Source organism: Macaca fascicularis, chromosome 11 (assembly GCF_037993035.2).
Source record: "Macaca fascicularis isolate 582-1 chromosome 11, T2T-MFA8v1.1".
NCBI lineage: Eukaryota > Metazoa > Chordata > Mammalia > Primates > Cercopithecidae > Macaca > Macaca fascicularis.
In genome coordinates this window covers 78,337,206-78,358,509 of record NC_088385.1, presented here as the reverse complement: position 1 = coordinate 78,358,509, position 21,304 = coordinate 78,337,206, and the positions used below count along the sequence as shown (strand labels likewise).

General features: G+C 39.9%; 1 protein-coding gene across 2 annotated transcripts in view; it reads right to left on the bottom strand.

Moving 5' to 3' along the window:
• Positions 1-21,304, bottom strand: part of LGR5 (leucine rich repeat containing G protein-coupled receptor 5) — a 146,834-nt gene that overhangs the window by 21,101 nt on the left and 104,429 nt on the right. For both annotated transcript variants that reach the window (XM_005571542.4, XM_045365612.2), the window contains exons 5-8: positions 10,751-10,966; positions 7,331-7,402; positions 4,388-4,456; positions 2,210-2,281 (exon numbers count right to left, since the gene is read on the bottom strand). In XM_005571542.4, coding sequence (XP_005571599.2) covers positions 2,210-2,281; positions 4,388-4,456; positions 7,331-7,402; positions 10,751-10,966 — 429 coding nt within the window. The remainder of the gene's footprint in view (positions 1-2,209; positions 2,282-4,387; positions 4,457-7,330; positions 7,403-10,750; positions 10,967-21,304) is intronic.

The window sequence follows — 21,304 nt, the reverse complement described above, 5'->3', positions numbered from 1 at the left end:
CTAGAGTTGGAATTTGGACCTTATGATGAAAAAATGGAGCTTTCCTCTTACTATCTTATTAGCTCTTAGCTATACCATGTACTTGTATGCATATAATTGTGTTCACATACATGTACATATATATATACACACACGCGCTATATATGTGTGTGTATATATACACACACACACACTATATATATGTGTATATATATACACACACACACTGGGCAGGTATGAATATACATGTTTGTGTGCATAAGGCAGAAGTATCATAAACACACAGAAGGAGTTTTAGGGTTCTCAGGAGGGAACTCTCTCATATGTTCGGGAGAGATTATAAAAAACTTCAAGAAATGGCATTTGAAATGGGCCCTGAAAGACAGAATTTCAAGACGCATAGTGAGGGAATGGGATTGTAGGAGCAAAGGAAATAAGAAAAGAGCTTTGTTCCATGAACGTAACTTAGTCAGTCTGGTTTATGATTTAGGGTGATTGAGAAGAGCTTTGGGGAACTGGTTGAGAAGGTTGGCTTAGGCAATGTGTAGCCTTAGGCTGTGAATGTTAGGGTGAGGAGTTTGAATTAGTGTAAATAGGCATCCTGAACACACGTTTCACAGCAGGAGCAACAAGATGGTTGCTGTGCTTCAAGGAAGATGACCCCGCCAACAGTGAAGGGAGGGAGGCCAGCCTCATGCAGACTGGTGAAAATCTAGATGTCATGGCTGGCAGAGAGGCTGGTGCAGTGGAGGTCTGGAGGTATGGATAGGACGGGGACTACAGAGGTGGAAATGAGGAGTGGGTAGCCAACTGGACCTGGAAAGCATTCACAGAAATGCAGGCTTTGAAGAGATGGAAACAGATGCAGAAGCAAAGAGAGGATAGTTTCAGGGAGAAAGTGGCTACTACTGTCAAATAGTGGATAGGAGCTCTAATACTTATGGTAGGGGGCTGGGGGGTGCGCTGCTAGTTCCTCGGGGAGTATTAGCATATCAAAAGAGTGATGAAAAACCAGTACTGTGGCTGCAGAAGGAGGAGCAAAGGCAATGTCATTTGCCAACCTCTTAATATGCAAATACTCTCTAATGAGGGCTAATGTTTATTGTCAATACACTTTAAAACTCTTAGTTTGGCAAAATATTGCCAGAACATTTCAGAAACAATGAATAGTTTTTTTCTTCCAGTTGTCAGGGCTAATTGGGACTCCTGCTCATTTGTGACAAATAACACATGGTTCCAGAAAGCCCGTCAATCCAGTTGGCACAGGACCAACATCTGCCGAGAAGTGCCCCTAGAGTCATGTTTAACAGTTGTCCTTACTCTCCTCCTCTATATTCAGGCTTCTCATTCACAGCCTCAGGTTTGATGGTGTCCCAAACCTGCCTTGGAGAGGAGCCTTTTGTCTAAGAGCCAGCCTCATACTCATAACTATATATCATCATTCTTCTGTATTAAATGTGAAACATAACGTTAGTTATACTTTGTAGTTGTAACTCTATTTTATTATTTTGTTTGAGACAGGGCTCTGTTGCCCATGGTGGACTTCAGAGGCGTGATCATAGCTCACTGTAACCTCCAACTCTTGGGCTCAAGTGATCCTCCTGCACTGGCCTCCCAAAGTGTTAGAATTACAGGCATGAGTCACAGTACCTGGCCTATTTTATTCTTTTATGGCATATAAATCCTCATATACACCTTTCTAAAACATTATTTATCTTTCTAGATTTACATCCCAGTTTGTATAAATGTGATGTTTGGGCATAATAATGAATGAAGATAGAGGCTTAGCACAAAACAGGATAAACCTCCTACCATCAATTTAGGCTGGAGTCTATTGCTGTAAAAGACATCTATTTGTATATAATAATTTATATTTCTAGTATACTCGGGTTTAAGTTCAGAATGACTATGCAGACTTGACATTAATGCTCTAAAAATCGGTTTTATTCCTTGGAAAATAGAGGTAATAAAAAGCGTTATACAAGATTATTTTAAAGATACCTAGCACATCTGGAGATACAAATCATAATGTGATCTTTAAAAAAATCTTTTATATTATTTCAATGTTCAGCTAGAACCTGGCAAAATGCATGCGTATATACCTTTCTGTATGAGCTCTTAGATTGACTGAGACGAAACTCAAGCAAATATAGAATATTCATTGTATTTAAAAGTATAATATATGCTATATTTCAGGATGGAGAAACCAAAAAGCATTATAGTCACTTACATTGTAATAAGAGAAGGGTTGCCTACAAATGCTTTCTCAGGTATTGACCTGATATTGTTGCTATGAAATCCTCTAGAAAGAGAAAAAACATTATAAAAAATCATGTGTGGAGTAAAATTATTTAATAGAATCCCCCACCCTGACCACAGTGGCAATAATCAGAACCTTTAGTAACCAGAGGACAACGTTAAATTCCTCTATGCATCTTGAAACTTAGGTGCCGTTATTTACTCTCTAGGGGATAAAAAAAGTCATGTGCTGTCATCTTAAAGGAGAAATAAAGAATCTGAAAATAATAACTGCACTTCATGAAAACTCACAATCTAATGTTATAAGAAGAAAACCTGTTAATATCCAACAGAGCATCATTGTATAAAAGCAGGAGAGAGTGGAAACCATTTTTGGAGAGATTATGATCACTCCTCCTGACCCCATTTGAAGCTAGAAGAGAAAATTGACTTAAGCTGCAGTGAAGTAAAGATTTAAGTAGTCTCCTTATAAGGACAAAATTTTCTGACTTGAAGAAAGGTGCCCTGGCTCAGTGAGTCTGTAGTTATAAGCTGATTATCATCTGTTGTTGTTGATGTTGTCTGAATGGCAGAGAAGCAGATTCAAGGATCTTTGGAGGTTATTTGGGCCTGTGGCTGTATGAGGTGACCCTATGCCACGAAGCCCAGCTAAGCCACACATGGGGTTTCCTGAGTCAGAACACCCTAAGGGTTTTTCTTATAAACAAGCTCCTCTGTGTCTCCTTTAGCTGTAGGTCTTATTTCTCACTGCTAGGGAAATGAGGTTCTATGTTTATTTTCCTTTCCAAGTGTTAGAACATTACTCACATAGGTTATTTATCTTTTTAGATACAAAAAAGCTAATTAAATTTTATCATCTAAAAGGCAGTATATGCAACCCAGTGGCTGAAAGTCAGTTTTTCTTTAGTAAAATTATGGGGCTTTAGAATTAAATAAGATTCATTAAACATTTACAAATGAAATACAGTTGACCCTTGCACAAAATGGGTTTAAACTGCATGGATCCACTTTTTGTTGTTGTTGTTGAGACAGAATCTTGCTCTGTCTCCCAGGCTGGAGTGCAGCCGTGCAATCTTGACTCACTGCAATCCCTGCCCCTCTGGTTCAGAGCAATTCTCGTTCCTCAGCCTCCCAAGAAGCTGGGATTACAGGCATGTGCCACCAGGCCCGGCAAATTTTTGTATTTTTAGTAGAGACGGGGTTTTACCATGTTGGCCAGGCTGGTCTCGAACACCTGGCCTCAAGTAACCTGCCTGCCTTGGCCTCCCAAAGTGCTGGGATTATAGGCATGACTACTGCCTGCGTGGCTCCACTTATACGTGGGTTTTCTTCAGCCTCTGCCACCCCTGAGATAACAAGACAAACATCTCCTCTTCCTCCTCAGCCTCCTCAATGTGAAGATGACAGGGATGAAGACCTTTATGATGATACACTTCCACGTAATAAATAGTAAATACATTTTCTCTTCCTTAGGATTTTTTAAATAACATTTTCTTTTCTCTAGCTTACTTTTATAAGAATACAGTACAGAATACATATACAAAATATGTGTTAATGGACTGTTTATGTTATTGGTAAGGCGTCTGGCCAACATTAGGCTATTAGTAGTCAAGTTTTTAAGGAGTCAAAAGTTTTACGTGGGTTTTCTACTGTGCAAGGGTTGGTGTCCCTAACCCCGAGTTGTTCAAGGGTCAGCTGCAATGTATGTGAATGCATCTCATACTTTACTAGGCACAGACAGTTTGATTCATCTATTTCTAGACTTATGCAACCCAGAAATGTTCAAGTTCTCAGAAATGCTCAGCAACTAAATTCCATTTTAGTTCTATACTAAAAATCTACAAATATATAAAGTATATAAATGTTGGGAGAGTATGTATGGCTTAGAAAAAGAGAAAAGAATATGACTTACAGAAATATATGTATTTCTTTTATATATATGTTAGAGAAACCCAGCATAAATAAAAAATATTATCTGGTATTTGCTAGAGATAGAATCAATTAAAATATATTTCAAGAGTACTTTATCATTATTTATATAAAGTTAAAATTTTCTAGCAAATCATATTATGTAAAACAATCACATGTATTTTTAAATAAATTCACAAAAGGATAAAGTTCTCCCATTAAAATTGTCCTAAATACTTACAGTTCTTTAAGGTTGGAGAGTGTTCTAATTGCAGTGGGGAATTCATCAAGGTTATTGTAATTTAAATCTCTGAAAATGAGTAAACAGTATTTTCAGTTTTTTATTTAAAACTTCATATATACTCTACAAGGAAAGTTAACATGCTATTCCACTGAACCCATATGACTAATGGAAGTTCTCGTTGCTTTTGTTGATGGAAAGAGATTTTCTTGGCTTGCTGACTACCAACATTCTGTAAGTATCTGCATTAAAATGGTCATTTGACTAATCATAAGAAATTTGAGAGTCAAGGCTCAATGGCACTGGGGCGTCTCAAAAAGAAAGAGAGTGTGCCGGAGCATTAGCTTCTAAGTAGGAAAGATGCGTCTTTGACCAGGTGTTGACGGCTGCCTGATGGAGCTCTTCAACTGAACCCGGCTCACTAATTGGCCAGTGTGAATTTGCACTCCTCAGGGCTCCTGGATCACATCCCTTTTCTTGGTCCCTCCTTCACTCCCTTGTGACATGACATCTTGCAGGGCTGCTTTGTCTTTGACTTTCACAGGGTTCCCACATCCCTCCCAGCCTGAAGTCCGGGATGCATCTTACTTCTGGAGAAGTTTCTGTGAGACAGGGTACTCTCAGAAAGGAATTTTGTCTAGAATTTCTTCAGTGTCGTAAATGATTCAGAAATAGGATGTTTTCTTTGATCTGTGCAGCAAAGTTCTATGTTATTCCTCATGACCAGAGATGAAGTGGTCAAATTATCTCAAATCATTAGTTTCTGTATCTGTTATAGCACAATTGGCTTTTCAATTTCATTACTCACAAGTGCTTTACAGACTTACTCTACCTTCTATCTAGATCTTTGTATGAAAAAGTAATTGCCTCCTGGTCTCTGGGAATGGCAGATTTCCCAGATGACGCAGAAAAACCTTTTGGTCAGGCAATCACATGTGGTTAGATTCTCCTCTGTGGAGAATTGCTATTTAATTTTAAGAGAGAGATAATCTGACTGAGTTAAACATGAATCAAGGTTCCTACTTGTCTGGCACAAACCATCCTTAAGCTATACTGCAGGCAGGAAACGCGTGTCTTTTGTAGACATAAATTTTCTTCCTGTTTGTAAATCTCTCCAGATGCTCTGTTTTGATTAAACAAGGATTGGGCCCTTATAAATTACTTGGATTTCTAGTGAGGGAAAGGAAGAGGCTGGAAATAACCAAATTGCTTATCCTCTGTAGCCCTGGGCATGGTAGGGGAAGGAGAGACAATAAGACTCACATGGACTTTTCCCTGACATGTTTTGCTCTATGTTATTTACATGCAATCCTGGGTCCTTACCCCAAAGATTGAGGGAGGGGAAAAAAAAGACTATTTATGGAAATACCCATCAAAGCCCATCTTGTTTTTCATTCCTGTTATTGTTCAAAAGGGCTGGAAGGTGATTTCCATTGGTGAGATTTCTGAGCCCAGCCCTGTGTAGATAAGAGTTCTAATTTTTCCTAGCAGCTGATGGGAACTGCTTGTCTATGCCATTAAGTTGATGTAAAGGTCCTGCCTGGACGAGTTCATCTTTGCCACCTAAGAGGAAACACAGGGTGACTTAACCCTGGAAAGAGCTGTTAGCGCTCATAGGCTAGAAGAAGAATACCATCAACACAGGGTCCCTCAGGAAATTAGTAACCCAGATCTGGTTAGAAGCTAAATTGATCATGAACAAATTGCTAAGCTCTGTATGCAGATGAACAGTGGGCCCCAAGGGCACGGGAGAAGTGGTCTTTGGTCTTTGCATTTTGCGGTTCTGGTCAGAGCCAGCATTGCAGATTCAGTGACCTGTGTGGTTTATTGCATTTGAGTATTAAAAATGTGAGGGTAGGGATGGTGACATGGCTGCAACCACCCTCCTCTCCCAGCACACTCAGGACCCTCCCTGCCTGTCACCTCACTCTCATCACACCTTTCTCAACAGGGCAATGAAGAGCGTCTCCTCCCCCGGGAAAAGCCTGGGTCCCTGCTGTGGCCCACGAGAACCTCTACCTTGGCTCTGTGAGAGTGTCTAGGATATGGTCAGCTGACTGGACTCTATTTTTACTATAGGTATCAATTAAGAACTGAACTTTTGACTTATTCTTTGGAAGTAGTATATAGTAGTAAACATGGATTTCAGAATCAGACTAGAGGAGGAAGCAAATCTCAGTTCTGCTACTGACTAGATATGTAATAACTTTACCTCGCTAGAGCCTAAAATGGGATACTGTAAGAAGTAATTAAAACAATGTATGCCAAATGCTAAGTGCAATATTTGATTATAGATATACTCAATAAATAGTAGCTATTATTACTTTTCACCTTTTTTTCTTTTTTTTGAGACAAGGTCTTGCTCTGTCACCCAGGTTGGAGTGCAGTGGCATGATCACAGCTCACTGCAGCCTCAAATTCCTGGGCTCAAGTGATCCTCCCGCATTGGCCTCCCAAGTGTTAGGATTACAGGCACGAGCCACCATGCCCCGTCCCTTTTTCATCTTTTGAATTGCTTTAGCATGAGCTGTCACTGTTTCCTAATGAGATGCCTGTTCATCTGAGATGGAAGACGCAGGCATTGGCCTGGCCTGCATCCTCTCATTCAGCAGGGAGTACCAGACTCATGAACAGTGAGCCTGAGTGATCCTTGACAGAGACTACACGTTTCTAAGCAAATAGTCACTGCGCAGTAGAGAACATCTCATTTAATCTATAATGATTCTAACTAATTTATCACTCTCATTAGATTAAAATAAAATCCCAGTTTTATTGTTCAGCCCTGTGAGGGTTGTGTGTGCAAGATAATGCCACTGTAAATATCTGTTGAAAGCTTAGGCAATTAACCAAACCAAACAAAGTCTGGCTTTAAGGCTATTTTGATTCTTTCAGAATATTCATGAAAATACTGAAAAAAGGGAAACAAATAAAAGGTCAACTCACAAAGTCTCCAGGCTGTGGAGCCCATCAAAGCATTTCTTTCCCAGGGAGTGGATTCTATTGTTATGGAGATGTCTGCAGTAGAACATTACAGATAGTTAGGAAGACACATTGCACAGAGCACACTTACCATTTTGATAGCTTAAATCCAAAGAAATGTACACTGAAGAATGCACTAATTATAAGAAGCTAACTTAAAAAATGGCTATATGCTGCATTCACTCATACCACAGATGATTCTATACCACAGAATTTTAAAAACAGTCACAGTTTTTTACCTTTTAGCTTTGGGACATCAGAGTATGTATAATAATATGAGCAACACAATTGGTATAAGTAAGTTTGGGTTTCAAGGCTTTCAAAAAAATTTTTTAAGTTCAGGGGTGCATGTGCAGGTTTGTTATGCAGGTAAACTTGTGTAATGGGGGTCTATTGTAAAGATTATTTCATCATCCAGGTATTAAGCCTAGTACCCACTAGTTATTTTCCTGATCTTCTCCCTCCTCCCACCTTCCACCCTCTGATAGGTCCCAGTGTGTGTTGTTCTGCTCTGTGTCCATGTGTGCTCCCATCATTTAACTCCCACTTCTAAGTGAGAACATTCAGTATTTGGTTTTCTGTTCCTGCGTTAGTTTGCTAAGGGTAAGGGCCTCCATCCATGTTCCTGCAAAGGACATGATCTTGTTCTTTTTTATGGCTGCATAGTATTCCATGGTGTATATGTACCACATTTTCTCTTATCCAGTCTATCACTGATGGGCATTTAGGTTGATTCCATGTCTTTGCTATTGTGAAGAGTGCTGCAGTGAACATACACATGCATGTGTCTTTATAATAGAATGATTTCTATTCCTTTGGGTATATACCCAGTAATGGGATTGCTGGGTCAAATGGTATTTCTGTCTTTAGGTCTTTGAGGAGTTGCCACACTGTCTTCCACAATGGTTGAACTAATTTACATTCTCAAGGTATATTTGTAAGCATAGTTTGTTCAGCATGGCTTTGGGATATAGGATGTTAAGCAGTGATATTGACCATCATTGACACCTGGAGGATAGATGTAGCAAGCACATTTTCCAATAAAGCTGAAAGCATATAATGGCTACCTTCCCAGGGCAGGGGCACAGGTTAACAGGAAACAACAATTTCAGTCACAGGCAATGGTGATCAGATTTTTCTGCTACCCAAGGAGATTAGTTATCTTGACACAGTATTAGTGTATATAATTGTCATCTTTGGCTCAAATGGTAAGTCAGTTAGGTCAGAGCCAGTGAGAACAGCTGTGCACAACTGAAAACTGGACCAACTCTCAAAAGGCTTTTAGAAAATGGGCTTAAGGAGGACAAGGTTTAAAAGTGTAGCTGGATCTGTATAAATCCATTTCCTCTAGTGGAGGAAAAGAAATTAAAGCATATATCCAGCTTCTGGTGGGTCAGTAGCATCATCTTTATATGTGAAATTCAGTGTAGAAATTTCTAATATCACAAAATTTCTTTTCCTTCTATGCTAAGATTTTTGTTCTAATAAATAAATTTTCATTTTAGGTGAGATTTATGTAACATTCATTGAGGATCTTCTACATGCAGCATATGAGGAAGGAGATTGAGGGGAACCTAAAAAGATAAATAAGATATTGTCCAGCCCTCAAAGGAGTATATACTACAGTGCAAGGGACAGACATGTCATCAGGTGGAATGATTGAAGGAAGCGGTGGGTCAGTGGGTGGGCATGAAACAAAGAGAGAAATAGTGAGACAAAGCCTTCCTCGATGATTGGTAATTATATTATACATGTGAGGGTCATATTGCTACATTTTTAAAGAAGACTGATTATTTTTCAAACTATTACTTCTTTGAGAATCATTTTTTGATTCACTAAAATAATGAAATCTAGACATACGGGGGGAAAAGCTGTGCAAATGCATAACATGCTGTCAATTAAACCACCTTTGCAAAAATACAACGGTGAGAAAAATATGACAATGAAAGAGATCTAACCTAACCGACTCCATCTTGCCTTTAACCTCCAAGCTGCCCTTGTCTATTCCTGGGCGTAGGCTGAACTAACTTTGGGAGGAATTTAGTTTATAGTTTAACTTTGAAACAAAATGATAACAGCCTGTTTCCAAAACAAACTCTCTCCTTGCCTGGGGACCAGACTGCCTTTGTAAAAGTAACAAATTAGCCACAGATTAGAAATTATGGTTTAGGAGTCATGTAGCCAGAGGCCACAAGACTCCTAACCTCTGAGTTGTTCCTATGGATAACATCGCTATTGTTTAAAACTTAAGATTGGTGTTCAAGATATTTTTCAGACCGTGCATTCTGATAGATCAGATGGAACCACCCAGATGGGTAAACTGGCCCATCTGCTCTTAAGGCCCTCACCCAGGACTGACTCAGAGCAAGAGGACAACTTCAACCCCCTATGATTTCATCCCTGACCCAACAAATCAGCATTCCCCATTCCCTAGCTCCCTGCTAGCCAAACTATCTTTGAAAAAATTCTTGCCTCTGAATTTTCAGGGAGGTTGATTTGAGTAATAATAAAACTCTAGTCTTCCATTGAGCTGGCTGTATGTGTGTTAAACTTTTATTTTTATTTTTTTATTTTTTTTTGAGACAGTCTCACTCTCTTCTCCAGGCTGGAGTGCAGTGGCACAATCTTGGCTCACTGCAACCTCGGCCTCTTGGGTTCAAGTGATCCTCCTGCCTCAGCCTCCCTAATAGCTGGGATTACAAGCGTGTGCCACCATGCCCAGCTAATTTTTGTATTTTTAGTAGAGGTGGGGTTTCACCATGTTGGCCAGGCTGGCCTTGAACTCCTGACCTCAAGTGATCCACCCATCTTGGCCTCGCAAAGTGCTGGGATTACAGGCGTGAGCCACCATGCCGGCCTTGTGTGTTACTCTTTATTGCAATTCTCTTGTCTTAATAAATCGCCTCTATTTGGGCAGTGGGCAAAATGAACTCATTGAGCAGTTACATCATTTGTTCTCATTTCTCTTTCCTTGGTAAGGGTTCAGAAAGTTCTTAGTAGAGAATAAGAAGAGCATCTTTCAATTTGACCTGAATTATCAATCATTTTTAAAAATAAGGAATTTTTATTAACTTAGGTTACTGTACTAACTGTACAGTGCGGTGACTACTTGTGCAATATGTAATGGGCTCCTCTAAGGCAGAGGTCATATTTCATTATCTTTGTATGCCCTGCGGTGCTTGGCACCTAGCAGGTGCTTGATAAGTATTGTTTAAGTCATTTACACAATTGGAGCATTTATAAGTCATTTTGGGGAGGGGCTCAGGAGGTTTTCCTCCCTTAAAATGTCCCCATTTAAGCTTTGAAAAGCCAGCATTTTAAGGCCAAGGTCTTCCAGTGACATTAGAAACTGTTAAAAGAGAGAGCAAAATCAATAAAACTTACAGAACTACCAAGCTGGAGAGGTTTCCAAAGGCATAGTCTGGTATGTGGTGTATTTTGTTCAGGGCCAAGGTCATGGCTTGCAATGCTGATAAACTTCTAAAAGCCTGGACGGGGATTTCTGTTAAAGCGTTGTCATCCAACCACAGGTGCCTCAGGGCATGCAGGCCACTGAAACAGCTTGGGGGCACATAGCTGATGTGGTTAGCATCCAGACGCCTGTGGAAGAAAGAAAGCAAGAGTGGAAAAAAGAGCAAAGCCCAAGCCGAAGGTCAACTTTGCAGGAAAACCCTCCCCATGCATGACGAACAAGAGTGGAACAGGGCCTGGGGTCCCCGGGAGCCCTGACATCCGGAGCGTTTTCTTCTCCAGATGAGCTCTCCTTCTCATTCATGTGTAGACTGTTGCTTCCTAGGTCCTCCGGCTCTAAAATTCCATGGTGCTATGATTCTCTTCCAGGCTTGTAGGTAATGTTCTTTCATGGATGGAAGCAGCCTCCCCTGAGGTATGGAGTTTCAGTGTGATGATCTTTTAGTTTCTTTCTGACACTAGCATAGAGATACCCTTTTCTTCCTCCCACCCTAAGCCAAAAGAATGTCTTTGCTTTCCCTGGCCGTTTTGAACACACTAAATATACTAGTCTAATAGGTTGTTCAGTAAGCTCTGGGAAAAGATTATTTCATTTCAGTATTTGAAGGAACTGAGTTTTTTTGTTTTTGTTTTTGTTTTTGAGAAGAAGTCTCTCGCTCTTGTTGCCCAGCGTGGAGTACAATGGCGCGATCTCGGCTCACTGCAACCTCCATCTCCCGGGTTCAAGCGATTCTCCTGCCTTAGCCTTTCGAGTAGCTGGGACTACAGGCGCCTGCCACCATGCCCAGCTAATTTTTGCATTTTTCGTAGAGACAGGGTTTCACCATGATGACCAGGCTGGTCTCGAACTCCTGACCTCATGCGATTCACCCACCTCGGCCTCCCAAAGTGCTGGGATTACAGGTGTGAGCCACCGCACCCTGCCGAGTAATTTTTTTTAATTTTTAATTTTTTATTTTACTTTAAGTTCTGGGATACATGTGCAGAACGTGCAGGTTTGTTACATGGTTATACATGTGCCATGGTGGTTTGTTGCACCTATCAACACATCATCTAGGTTTTAAGCCCCGCATGCATTAGGTATTTGTCCTAATGCTCTCGCTCCCCTTGACCCCCACCTGCCGACAGGCCCCGGTTTGTGACGTTCCCCTCTCTGTGTGCATGTGTTCTCACTGGAACTGAGTAAGTTTTCATAGACTGCTAGAGACACGCCTCAGGGAAAACAGAGAGGGGGCCCCTCCCTTTTTCTTAGGACAGCACCGAAAAGCCTGAAAACTGCTGGCTTTCTTGCTTATCCTAACCATTTGTGTGAAGAAGATGTTTGTTTTTCTGGCATTCTAAAGGAATAATAAAATTAACAACTTTCCAGCTTTTGCTTCCTTTTCCTACACTCCATTTTCATCTGTTTTAAAATGGGGAAATACATCTAAAAATAAGTCTGGTTAATGAGCTGTTGCCACCTCAAAGCCAGCAGAGGGAGTGCAATACATTTATTTTGCCCCAATCCAACATAAACAGTGGCTATAATGTAAAGGTCCTAACTTTTCGTATGGAAGTGACAAAACTCACATCATTTGCAATTTTCTGTAAGATGTACGAATACTAGAACCACCATCACTCAAACTATGCTTCCAATAGCCCTCACTTGTTTTTTTTTCCCAATCTGCTTTTAAGACCCACACATTTGCATTTTCAAAGATAGGATTAAAAAAAGAAGAGCTGTATTTTAGTGGCCCATGTATTAGGTAGGATTAGAAAATCACAAGTGGATTCTGAAAAATGTTTTCGGAAGCATTTAAGACTAAACAGATGCAGGAAGCACACCAGGATCACAAAATAATCTCCAGCAAACCAAAATTAAACAATTTAGAAATGAAATTCTTTGTTGGGAGGAAGCTCATTTCTATGGAAAGCAGCTTCCTCACTTTTGGTTCACTATGCCACTTCAATCATCTTCTGATTCCTACTTCTACGGACTGAATGGGAAGGAACAAGCAATGCCTCAAAGGCCCTCCCTGAGCCACATTTTGATAATAGCTGAGATAAGGTCACTTGGAGCAAATTTTAAGAGTTGGGTGTCATAGTCCATTTACAACTAAATTTCCAATAGAACAACTATCATTGTAGGCAACAGAAATGCAGCTTTCAAACATCTTAAGGTTTTGTCAACAAATGGAGCCAGAAATGTTTAGAAAACTCAACACCATCTCTCCTTCCTTTCTCTAGCAACAACGTGCTTGGCTTATGCTCACATAAGGTATAATTTCATCAGGAGATAAAGAGGTGATTGCTTTTGTTTGACTAGAAGTAAAGCACACATGTAAGCTCTCCTTAACTATTGCACTGATTAAAGGATAGAGACTTAATAATTTCAGCTTCTACGTTCATGCTGATATGTTGACTGATCATTGCCAGTCGTTTATGCATTGAAAGTATGAGTGGTGGCTGGGCCCGGTGGCTCACACCTGTAATCCCAGCACTTTGAAAAGCTGAGGCGGGCAGATCACCTGAGGTCAGGAGTTCCAGACCAGCCTGGCCAACATGGCGAAACCCCATCTCTATCGAAAATACAAAAAATAGCTGGGCATGGCAACGCACACCTGTAGTTCCAGCTACTTGGGAGGCTGAGGCAGGAGAATCACTTGAATCCAGGAGGCAGAGGCTGCAGTGAGCCGAGATCATGCCTGGCCAACAGAGTGAGACTCTGTCTTTAACAAAAAAAAAAAAAAAAAAAAAAAAGAGTGGTTTCTAAAAGTCTTGGACTGGGCATAGTGGTTCATGCCTGTAATCCCAGAACTTTGGGAGGCCGAGGTCAGGGGTTCAAGACCAGCCTAGCCAACATGGTGAAACCCTATCTCTACTAAAAATACAAAAATTAGGCTGGTGTGGTGGTGCATGCTTGTAATCCCAGCTACTTGGGAGGCTGAAGCACAAGAATTGCTTGAACTCAGGAGGCAGAGGTTGCAGTGAGCCAAGATCTCGCCACTGTATTCCAACTTGGGCAACAGAAAACAAAATAAAAATAAAAAAGTCTTGAAAATGACAAACCTTAAAGTTCATTGCAAACGTTGGGATGCATTTATGGAAAAGGCTCTTTCAGCATGAAGTCATAGGATTGTCTTCTTCAGTATTTTCTGTTGCTACCAAAGTTTCTGCTGTATCTTGAAGTGACCCAGGTATTAGTTCCCAATGTTAATATAGCCGTTTCTCTGGACAGATATTTTTTATGAATCACGTTTCTTTTCCCCCCAGAAAAAAGGATGTAATCTGGCCTCCACACTATCATCTTATACCAATTTGCTATCTGAAATGAAATGAGTAAGACAGGAGAATTCTTCAGAGATCAAACACTCTAAATACTAATATTCCCAGATGTAATGCTCAACAGCATAGACCTTCAGATGTTCCGAGTGAAGCATCAACACATCTCTCTACTAAACAGTTTCTTCATATAAGTAGCTCTTGATAAATGATACTCCTTCTAAATGCAGTGTTTTAGAGTTCATATCCACCTGACCTCAGTGGTCTAAATCTAGTTCAGGTATATTGTTCACACTCAAAGGCATTATCTGATTTGATTTCCTCCTCCAGCTTTGTTAAGGAATAATTGACAAATAAAAATTGCATATATTTATGGTGTACAATGTGATGTTTTGTTATATGTATATATTGTAAAATGATTAAATCAAGCTAATTAACATATCCATCACCTCACATACTTAACATTTTTTTGTGGTGAGAACATTTAAGATCTAATCTATTAGCAATTTTCAAGTATAAAATACATTATTATTAACTGTAGTCATCATGCCATACAATGGATCTTCAGAAGTTATTCATCCTGTCTAACTGAAGCTTTGTACCCTTTCTCCAACATCTCCCCACTCAACCACTCCCACTCCCAGCCCCTGGCAACCACTATTCTACACTCTGCTTCTATATCTGATTTACTCTTAAGAGAAGATCCCAAGGGTAAACAGGAGTAGAGAATTAATTATCCAGTCACTCATACAGGTGGTTCTTTCACAACACGGTTAAGACTGTGGACAAAGCAGCTGACACGGCAGAAGCTGTGTCCATTCAGTAAGTAAACAAAGAGTTCATATTATGTCAATCTGGTCTTTTCAGGCAGCTGAACATTCTCTATTCATATATTTGAAAAATGCAATATTTTAGCAGTTGGGTATAAGATAACATCACTATCCAGTACAAGAAGACATATACATACAAAATATGGTTCCATAATAGACTTATTGTCAGTAGCAACAAAAATAACTACATTATATAGTTCTGCTTTTAAGTATTTCTTTGTTATTTCCATTTTATGCAAGTCACAGAGGGTGTGTGTGTAGGCACCTTAGAATCCATAAATTAGTGCAGAGATTGGAATGGGAAGTTCCAGGTTCCAGCCAATTCTAGAAGCTGTATGACCTTGGCCAAATCAACAGACGTCAGCTTTCACATCTGTAAAACGGGGATAACTCCTCTCTGTCTTATAGGGTTGCTTTATGATTAAGGAAATAACACAACAGGACTTTGTAAATATAAAGTACCTTAATGATTTTAAATATTATTATATGAAGCTGGTTAGCACTTTGTATTGTTGTCTTTTGACCATTGACACCATTCAGAAAAATAAAGGTAAATTCAAATTTTGTTTAAGCAAAAGTGGCTAAAATGAGTGCTGGATTGTCACTGAATTTCAGTTCTGTGAAATGCAGGCTATTTCTTTCAACCCTCATAATAGAAATAATTTAGAGGTGCTTGCATTTAGACTTATAGAAGTCACCCTTATTTTTTCAGCCTTTACTATTATTGCTACGCGTGTGTATACAGACACACACACACACACACAATGCAACAAGGCAAATAGTTTTGTTTCTGACACATCATCAATTACAGTATCTGCATTCTGAAGGTCAAAGAAGTGGTGACATTTTCAGAGAAAGTTTCTAGCAACGATCTTGGCATCTTGGCCATTTAAGCATCCACTGAAATTGTGACAGAAGCAGCCCCAAACCTGTCTGCAGTTATGCGCGGCAAAGTAAAACACTTTCAATGACGAGTGGCCTTGTCTTCATTCAAATGAAAGCTCTTAATTATGATCTTGAAATGCCATCTGAAAAGTGATCACTATATGGGAAATATAGTGATTTTATGTTCCTTTTGGGGGAGGTCTGTTACATATAGTTTATAGTATATAGTATGTATAATTTATAGGTAAAACAAAAATTTTCCCTACATCTTATGCCATCTACAACCACCTACATAATGGGCATGTGGTAAACTGGAAAGTGCACTGAATTAGGAGACTTGAGACACAGATTTAGGTCAAGACACTGTCATTTAATTCCAAGATTTGAGGGCATATTGATGTCTCTCTCTGTGGGCCAATGTTCACATGTATAAGGCAGAATCACATGTCACAGAATTGCTTTGGGAATTAAATGAGAAAATATAAATGTGTTTTGTCAACAGTAAGCATTCTACTGTTGAATGACAGGCTTTATTATTTGAGGAAAACCTTCAAATTTAGGAAGTGGTATCATTTTTTTTCCCTCTAAAAGTTTATTTTATTCTTCCTGAAGTTTCTTAACCCTTTATCATTTCACATCTGTCTATGGGAGATTGCCATTTTCTTGCCATATGGGCTGGTGATTCTCTATTTACCATACATTCTTTAATCAGTACGCTATACTGCATGTTTTAATCAGTATTATAGTAAGGTTTCCATTACAGAGAAAAGAGGATGCACATCTTCTGTGTTAGGCCAGCAATAGAATAGCTGGTGTCCAAAAGGCTAAAATGGCTGAGAAAAAATATTACAACACCTGGTGCAAGAACAGAGTTTTATTAAGTATGAGTCTTTGCAATGTTACTTAGAGGGCTACAGCTGATGAGGAGGTGTCATGGCATGACTTTTGGGTGTGTGTTGAAATCACTCCTTCTCCGGAGGGAGGGCTTGAGGTTGAAGACTCCACAATTACTGACGAGGCTCTGCTGCTCAAGCTGCTTGGCCAAGGGGACTGTCTCTTATGGACCCAGTTGTTGCCTCCCCACCACTGAACCTGGTCAAGAGGCCTCAATAACTGTGAGTATCCAAAGTTAAGTGGAGTCTCGATGACATCACTCCCAGATTTCTGGGCTACCTGTTTGTGAGAAATGACTCATCCTCTCCCAGCAGTCTTCAAGGTTTGCATAAAAGTGTTTCTCTGAAATGAGGGTGTTGTAGGCTTTCTGACTGGAGGCGCTAATAATACATGTGCTGTAGAAAGGTCACTCTAATAGCCGTGTGTAGGAGGGCCTGGTGGGAAAGTACATGAAAAAGACAGTGGCAGTCATCAGGGTGAGAAAGATGAGTACCTGAAGGAAGTGTGGAAATGGCGAGGAAGGGCCTACTAGGAGGGATGTTAAATATGTGGGCCTGGTAGAACTTGGTGACTCCCCAGATGTGGCCAGTGAGGAAGGTGAGGAAGCTATGGTGAAATCAGCATTCTGGCCTGGGCAACTGGATAGATGGAGGCCATGCAAGAACAGAGATGAATGTTACCCAGTATTAGGTAAAATAAAAATAAAACATAACTCCATGTTCACTGTGAATGTGGTTCTGTCATATCAATGTGTTCTACGTGGCAAAGAGCTAGAAGGTAACAGGCAAACTGTTAATATATATATATTTTTTGAGACTGAGTCTCACTCTGTCGCCCAGGCTAGAGTGCAGTGGCCCAATCTTGGCTCACTGCAACCTCCACCTTCTGGGTTCAAGCAATTCTCCTGCCTCAGCCTCCTGAGTAGCTGGTATTACAGGTGCATGCCACCACACCCAGCTATTTTTTTTTTTTTGTATTTTTAGTAGAGACGGGGTTTCCCCCTGTTTGCCAGGCTGGTCTTGAACTCCTGACCTCTGGTGATCTGCCTACCTCAGCCTCCCAAAGTGCTAGGCCTCAAACAATTAATCTTTTATGTTCAGGCAACCCCACCTGCCCCCGCCACCAAATAAAATAAGCTCATTTTCTTTGTGTTTGAAGTTTTCTTCCTAATATTTCTATGTAAAAATGGTTAATTATGTAAATTTTCTCTTTTACAAGGAACATTTTGCCAAGCTACTCCATACTCCCTGATGAAACTTTCCATTTATAAATGGTGTTATTGTGAAGATTAGAGAATGAGATCATTATTGCTATTGTTGTTCCAGAAAATGGCCCTTTATACATATCTCATATATGACACCTTGTCAATGTATCACACAAACTTATATATTTGTTTAAGAATGTCTTTGATGAGCCATTAACTACAATAAGTAAAGTGTTAGTCAAAAGATAAGCCATTGATCTTGGTTAATTCCATATCTGAGATGACTGTAAAAATGTCAATTATTAACATGGATGACTTGGAGGAAAAAAAAAGCCAAAAGTGTGAAGAATGTTGCAGCTGCATAATACAGTTTATAGGGATTCTTGTAATAAACAGAGTTATGAAGCAATGCATTTTTATGACTGATATTGCTATTTTATATTTGGATGAGCATTGACTTATTTTTTGAGACAGGGTCTCACTCTGTCACTCACGCTGGAGTGCAGTGGCAGGATCTCAGCTCACTGAAACCTCTGCCTCCTGGGTTCAAGTGATTCTTCCACCTCAGCCTCCCGAGCAGAGCAGCTGGGACCACAGGTGTGCACCACCATGCCCAGCTAATTTTTTGTATTTTTTTGGTAGAGATGGGATTTCACCATGTTGGCCAGGTTGGTCTCAAACTCCTGATCTCAAGTGATCCTCCCGCCTCAGCCTCCGAAAGTGCTAGGACTACAGGTGTGAGCCACTGTGCCCGGCTGGATGAGCATTATAAAAATATTTATTTTTATTTTTTTACTTTTGTAGAGATGGAGTCTTGCCATGTTGCCTAGGCTGGTCTTGAACTCCTGGGCTTAAGCAATCCTCCTGCCTCGGCTTCCCAAAGTTCTGGGTTTACAGGTGTGAGTCACGGCTCCCAGCCTGGATGAGCATTTTTAAAAAATAAGTTTTAAAGAAGTGACCAACCCTCTTAAACAGTCTATTGTACATTTTGTGAGACCACTTTGAACAAGTCATGATAGCCAAAAAACCACAGCAATTTAGTTCATTTATAAATTTTAAGAAATGAAAGCATTCTTGATTATTATTTTACTTTTTCAATAAAGTAAAAATCGTGTAGTTCTGTATCTGCATATATTATAGTTTAACAAAGTACATACATTTTTTGTTGTGAGAAAATTTACTGCATTGAAATTTTATTGCCCTGGAATCAGTGGATCATTGGAGCTAAATTTGTCACAGAATTATTATGATACTATCGGGCTATTATTTAATCTATATGTACTCTTACATCTTGAATCCATAATGATTTATATTAATTCTTCACAATAACACCAGAGTCACTTTTGTTGTTGTGGTGGTTTTTTTTTTAATATTTATGGAGACCATAATGTGTGATTCCAAATTAATATCTAGGGAGATATTAAGCCTATCTAGGAAGATATTAAATAACATGATAGCTTATATGGGAAATTTGTGCTTTTGTCTTTCTAATCACCATCTTATGTACTGGTAAACTTAAGGTGGACAGTAGGAAGAAAAATTATTGCTTTAGACTTACCTCTGAAATGGTTAACAAAAACAAAACAAAACAAAGAATTTCCCCCTCTCCAGCTTGGGGAGAGATAAAAGTCTACAGGTTCATTGAAATGCAGTAATTTAGAGACTAATCAGCTGTCTTGACTAGGAGCCAGATGAAGTGTCTAAAGGAACCAAACCTCTGTCTCTCTGGCATCTTTGAGGAGTGCAAGACTCCAATAAGGAATATATTTTAAAGTCAAATTACATTAAAAGTTGCTTGGTGAGCTCAGAGATCACCACTGCTGTGAATACTGTAGCAAGGAGATGATCTACAGCCAATGTAATGTGAGCAATAACTTCTTCAGTTTTATTTTTCTTCGTAGAAAACGAAGGCCCTTTTTCTATCAGGGGCACCATTAGTCTTCCAGGTATCACCAGGGTTAAAATCTAGGGGTCATTTTTGAATCTTCCATTGCCTTCCAAACAATCATTCACCAAGTTCTTTCCATTTATCTTCATCTCCGAGACTTTCCATTTCCACTGTCTAGTTAATTCTCTTATCTCTTCACACCTGCATTACTGCAACAGCCTCTGAGCTGGTCCTTTTGCCTTTGATCTCTTATCTCTTCAATTAATCCTGTAGGCTGCTGCCAGATTAATCTCCCTAAAGTTACACTCTAAATAATCCCCCTGTTAGAAATCTACAGTTCTTCCACATTATCATTCCTTTTAAACCCTAACTTTCTGTTCTGATATTCAAAGCTCTCGTCTTACCTTATCTGGCCAAACTTTTATCTCATTTCTCTGTCCCAGTCAAGTCTCTTTCCTGGCTCTTTCCCACAATACTTCTGGGCCTTGTGTTCATGAGCATCCCCTACTCACTGCCTATCTGAATCTCATTAACCTTCCAAGACTTAATATCATGGTTCTTTCCTGCGTCTTACTCTTGGAATGGGGAATCCTCAGCTGAGACAATGGGAAAACTAATTCCGGCAGATAGATCAACTCTAAAATCTCTGCAGGAACCACTGGGTCCAACTCCCAGCCCAAGAAAGGCATGTGGGAAAGCCAGGGTATAGAGGTAAGAGTTTGGACCCAGGGAGATGAATGAATGCAGGTTACAGTTAAACTAGGGGAGATGAACTGACTTTGAGTGGCTGTCTAGCCTCTGGCCATATCACCCTGAATGTGCCCAGTCTCGTCTGAGTAGCCATCTAGATCAACACTTAGAGTTTGAGGTTTCAGTTCAGTTCGATAAGTACATCCTAGTGCTTTCTTTGTCATAGGTACTCTACCTGGTGCTGAAGATCTAGCAGTAAACCAGGGAGGCATGGTCCCAATCATTACGGAGCATGTTTTCTAAAGGGTAGTCAGACAAATCAATCATTATAATAAAGTGTTAGGTGAAGAGAAATGCATGGTTGGGGGGCCTAAACTAGATTTTACTTGTTTTTTCTTTCAGTCCAGATCTGGATTTCAAACTATGTGGCATCTCTACTTAGTTGTTCCTCCTTAAACACAAGCGCTCAAGACCAAACTCATTATCCCAGAACCACATACTCCCCAAATACGTATAGCCGTCTCCCAGTGTGTCTTGTCCAGTGACTGGCTTCAGTAAGCACATGGCTGTATAAACCAGAAACTTAGAAATTATTCTCCACACCTCTTTCTGCTTCATTCTTCATAGCCAATTCATTATCAAACACTGGTAATTTCATCTCCTAGATATTTCTCAAATCCATCTCCCTTTCTTCATCTCCACTGTCCCTACCCTGATGAAGTTCTCCTTTCTCTCCTAGACTATTGCAGTGACACAGGTCTGAGTACCCCCACCTGCCAGCCTTAAAACTCTCCAAAGGATTCCCATTGCTTTTA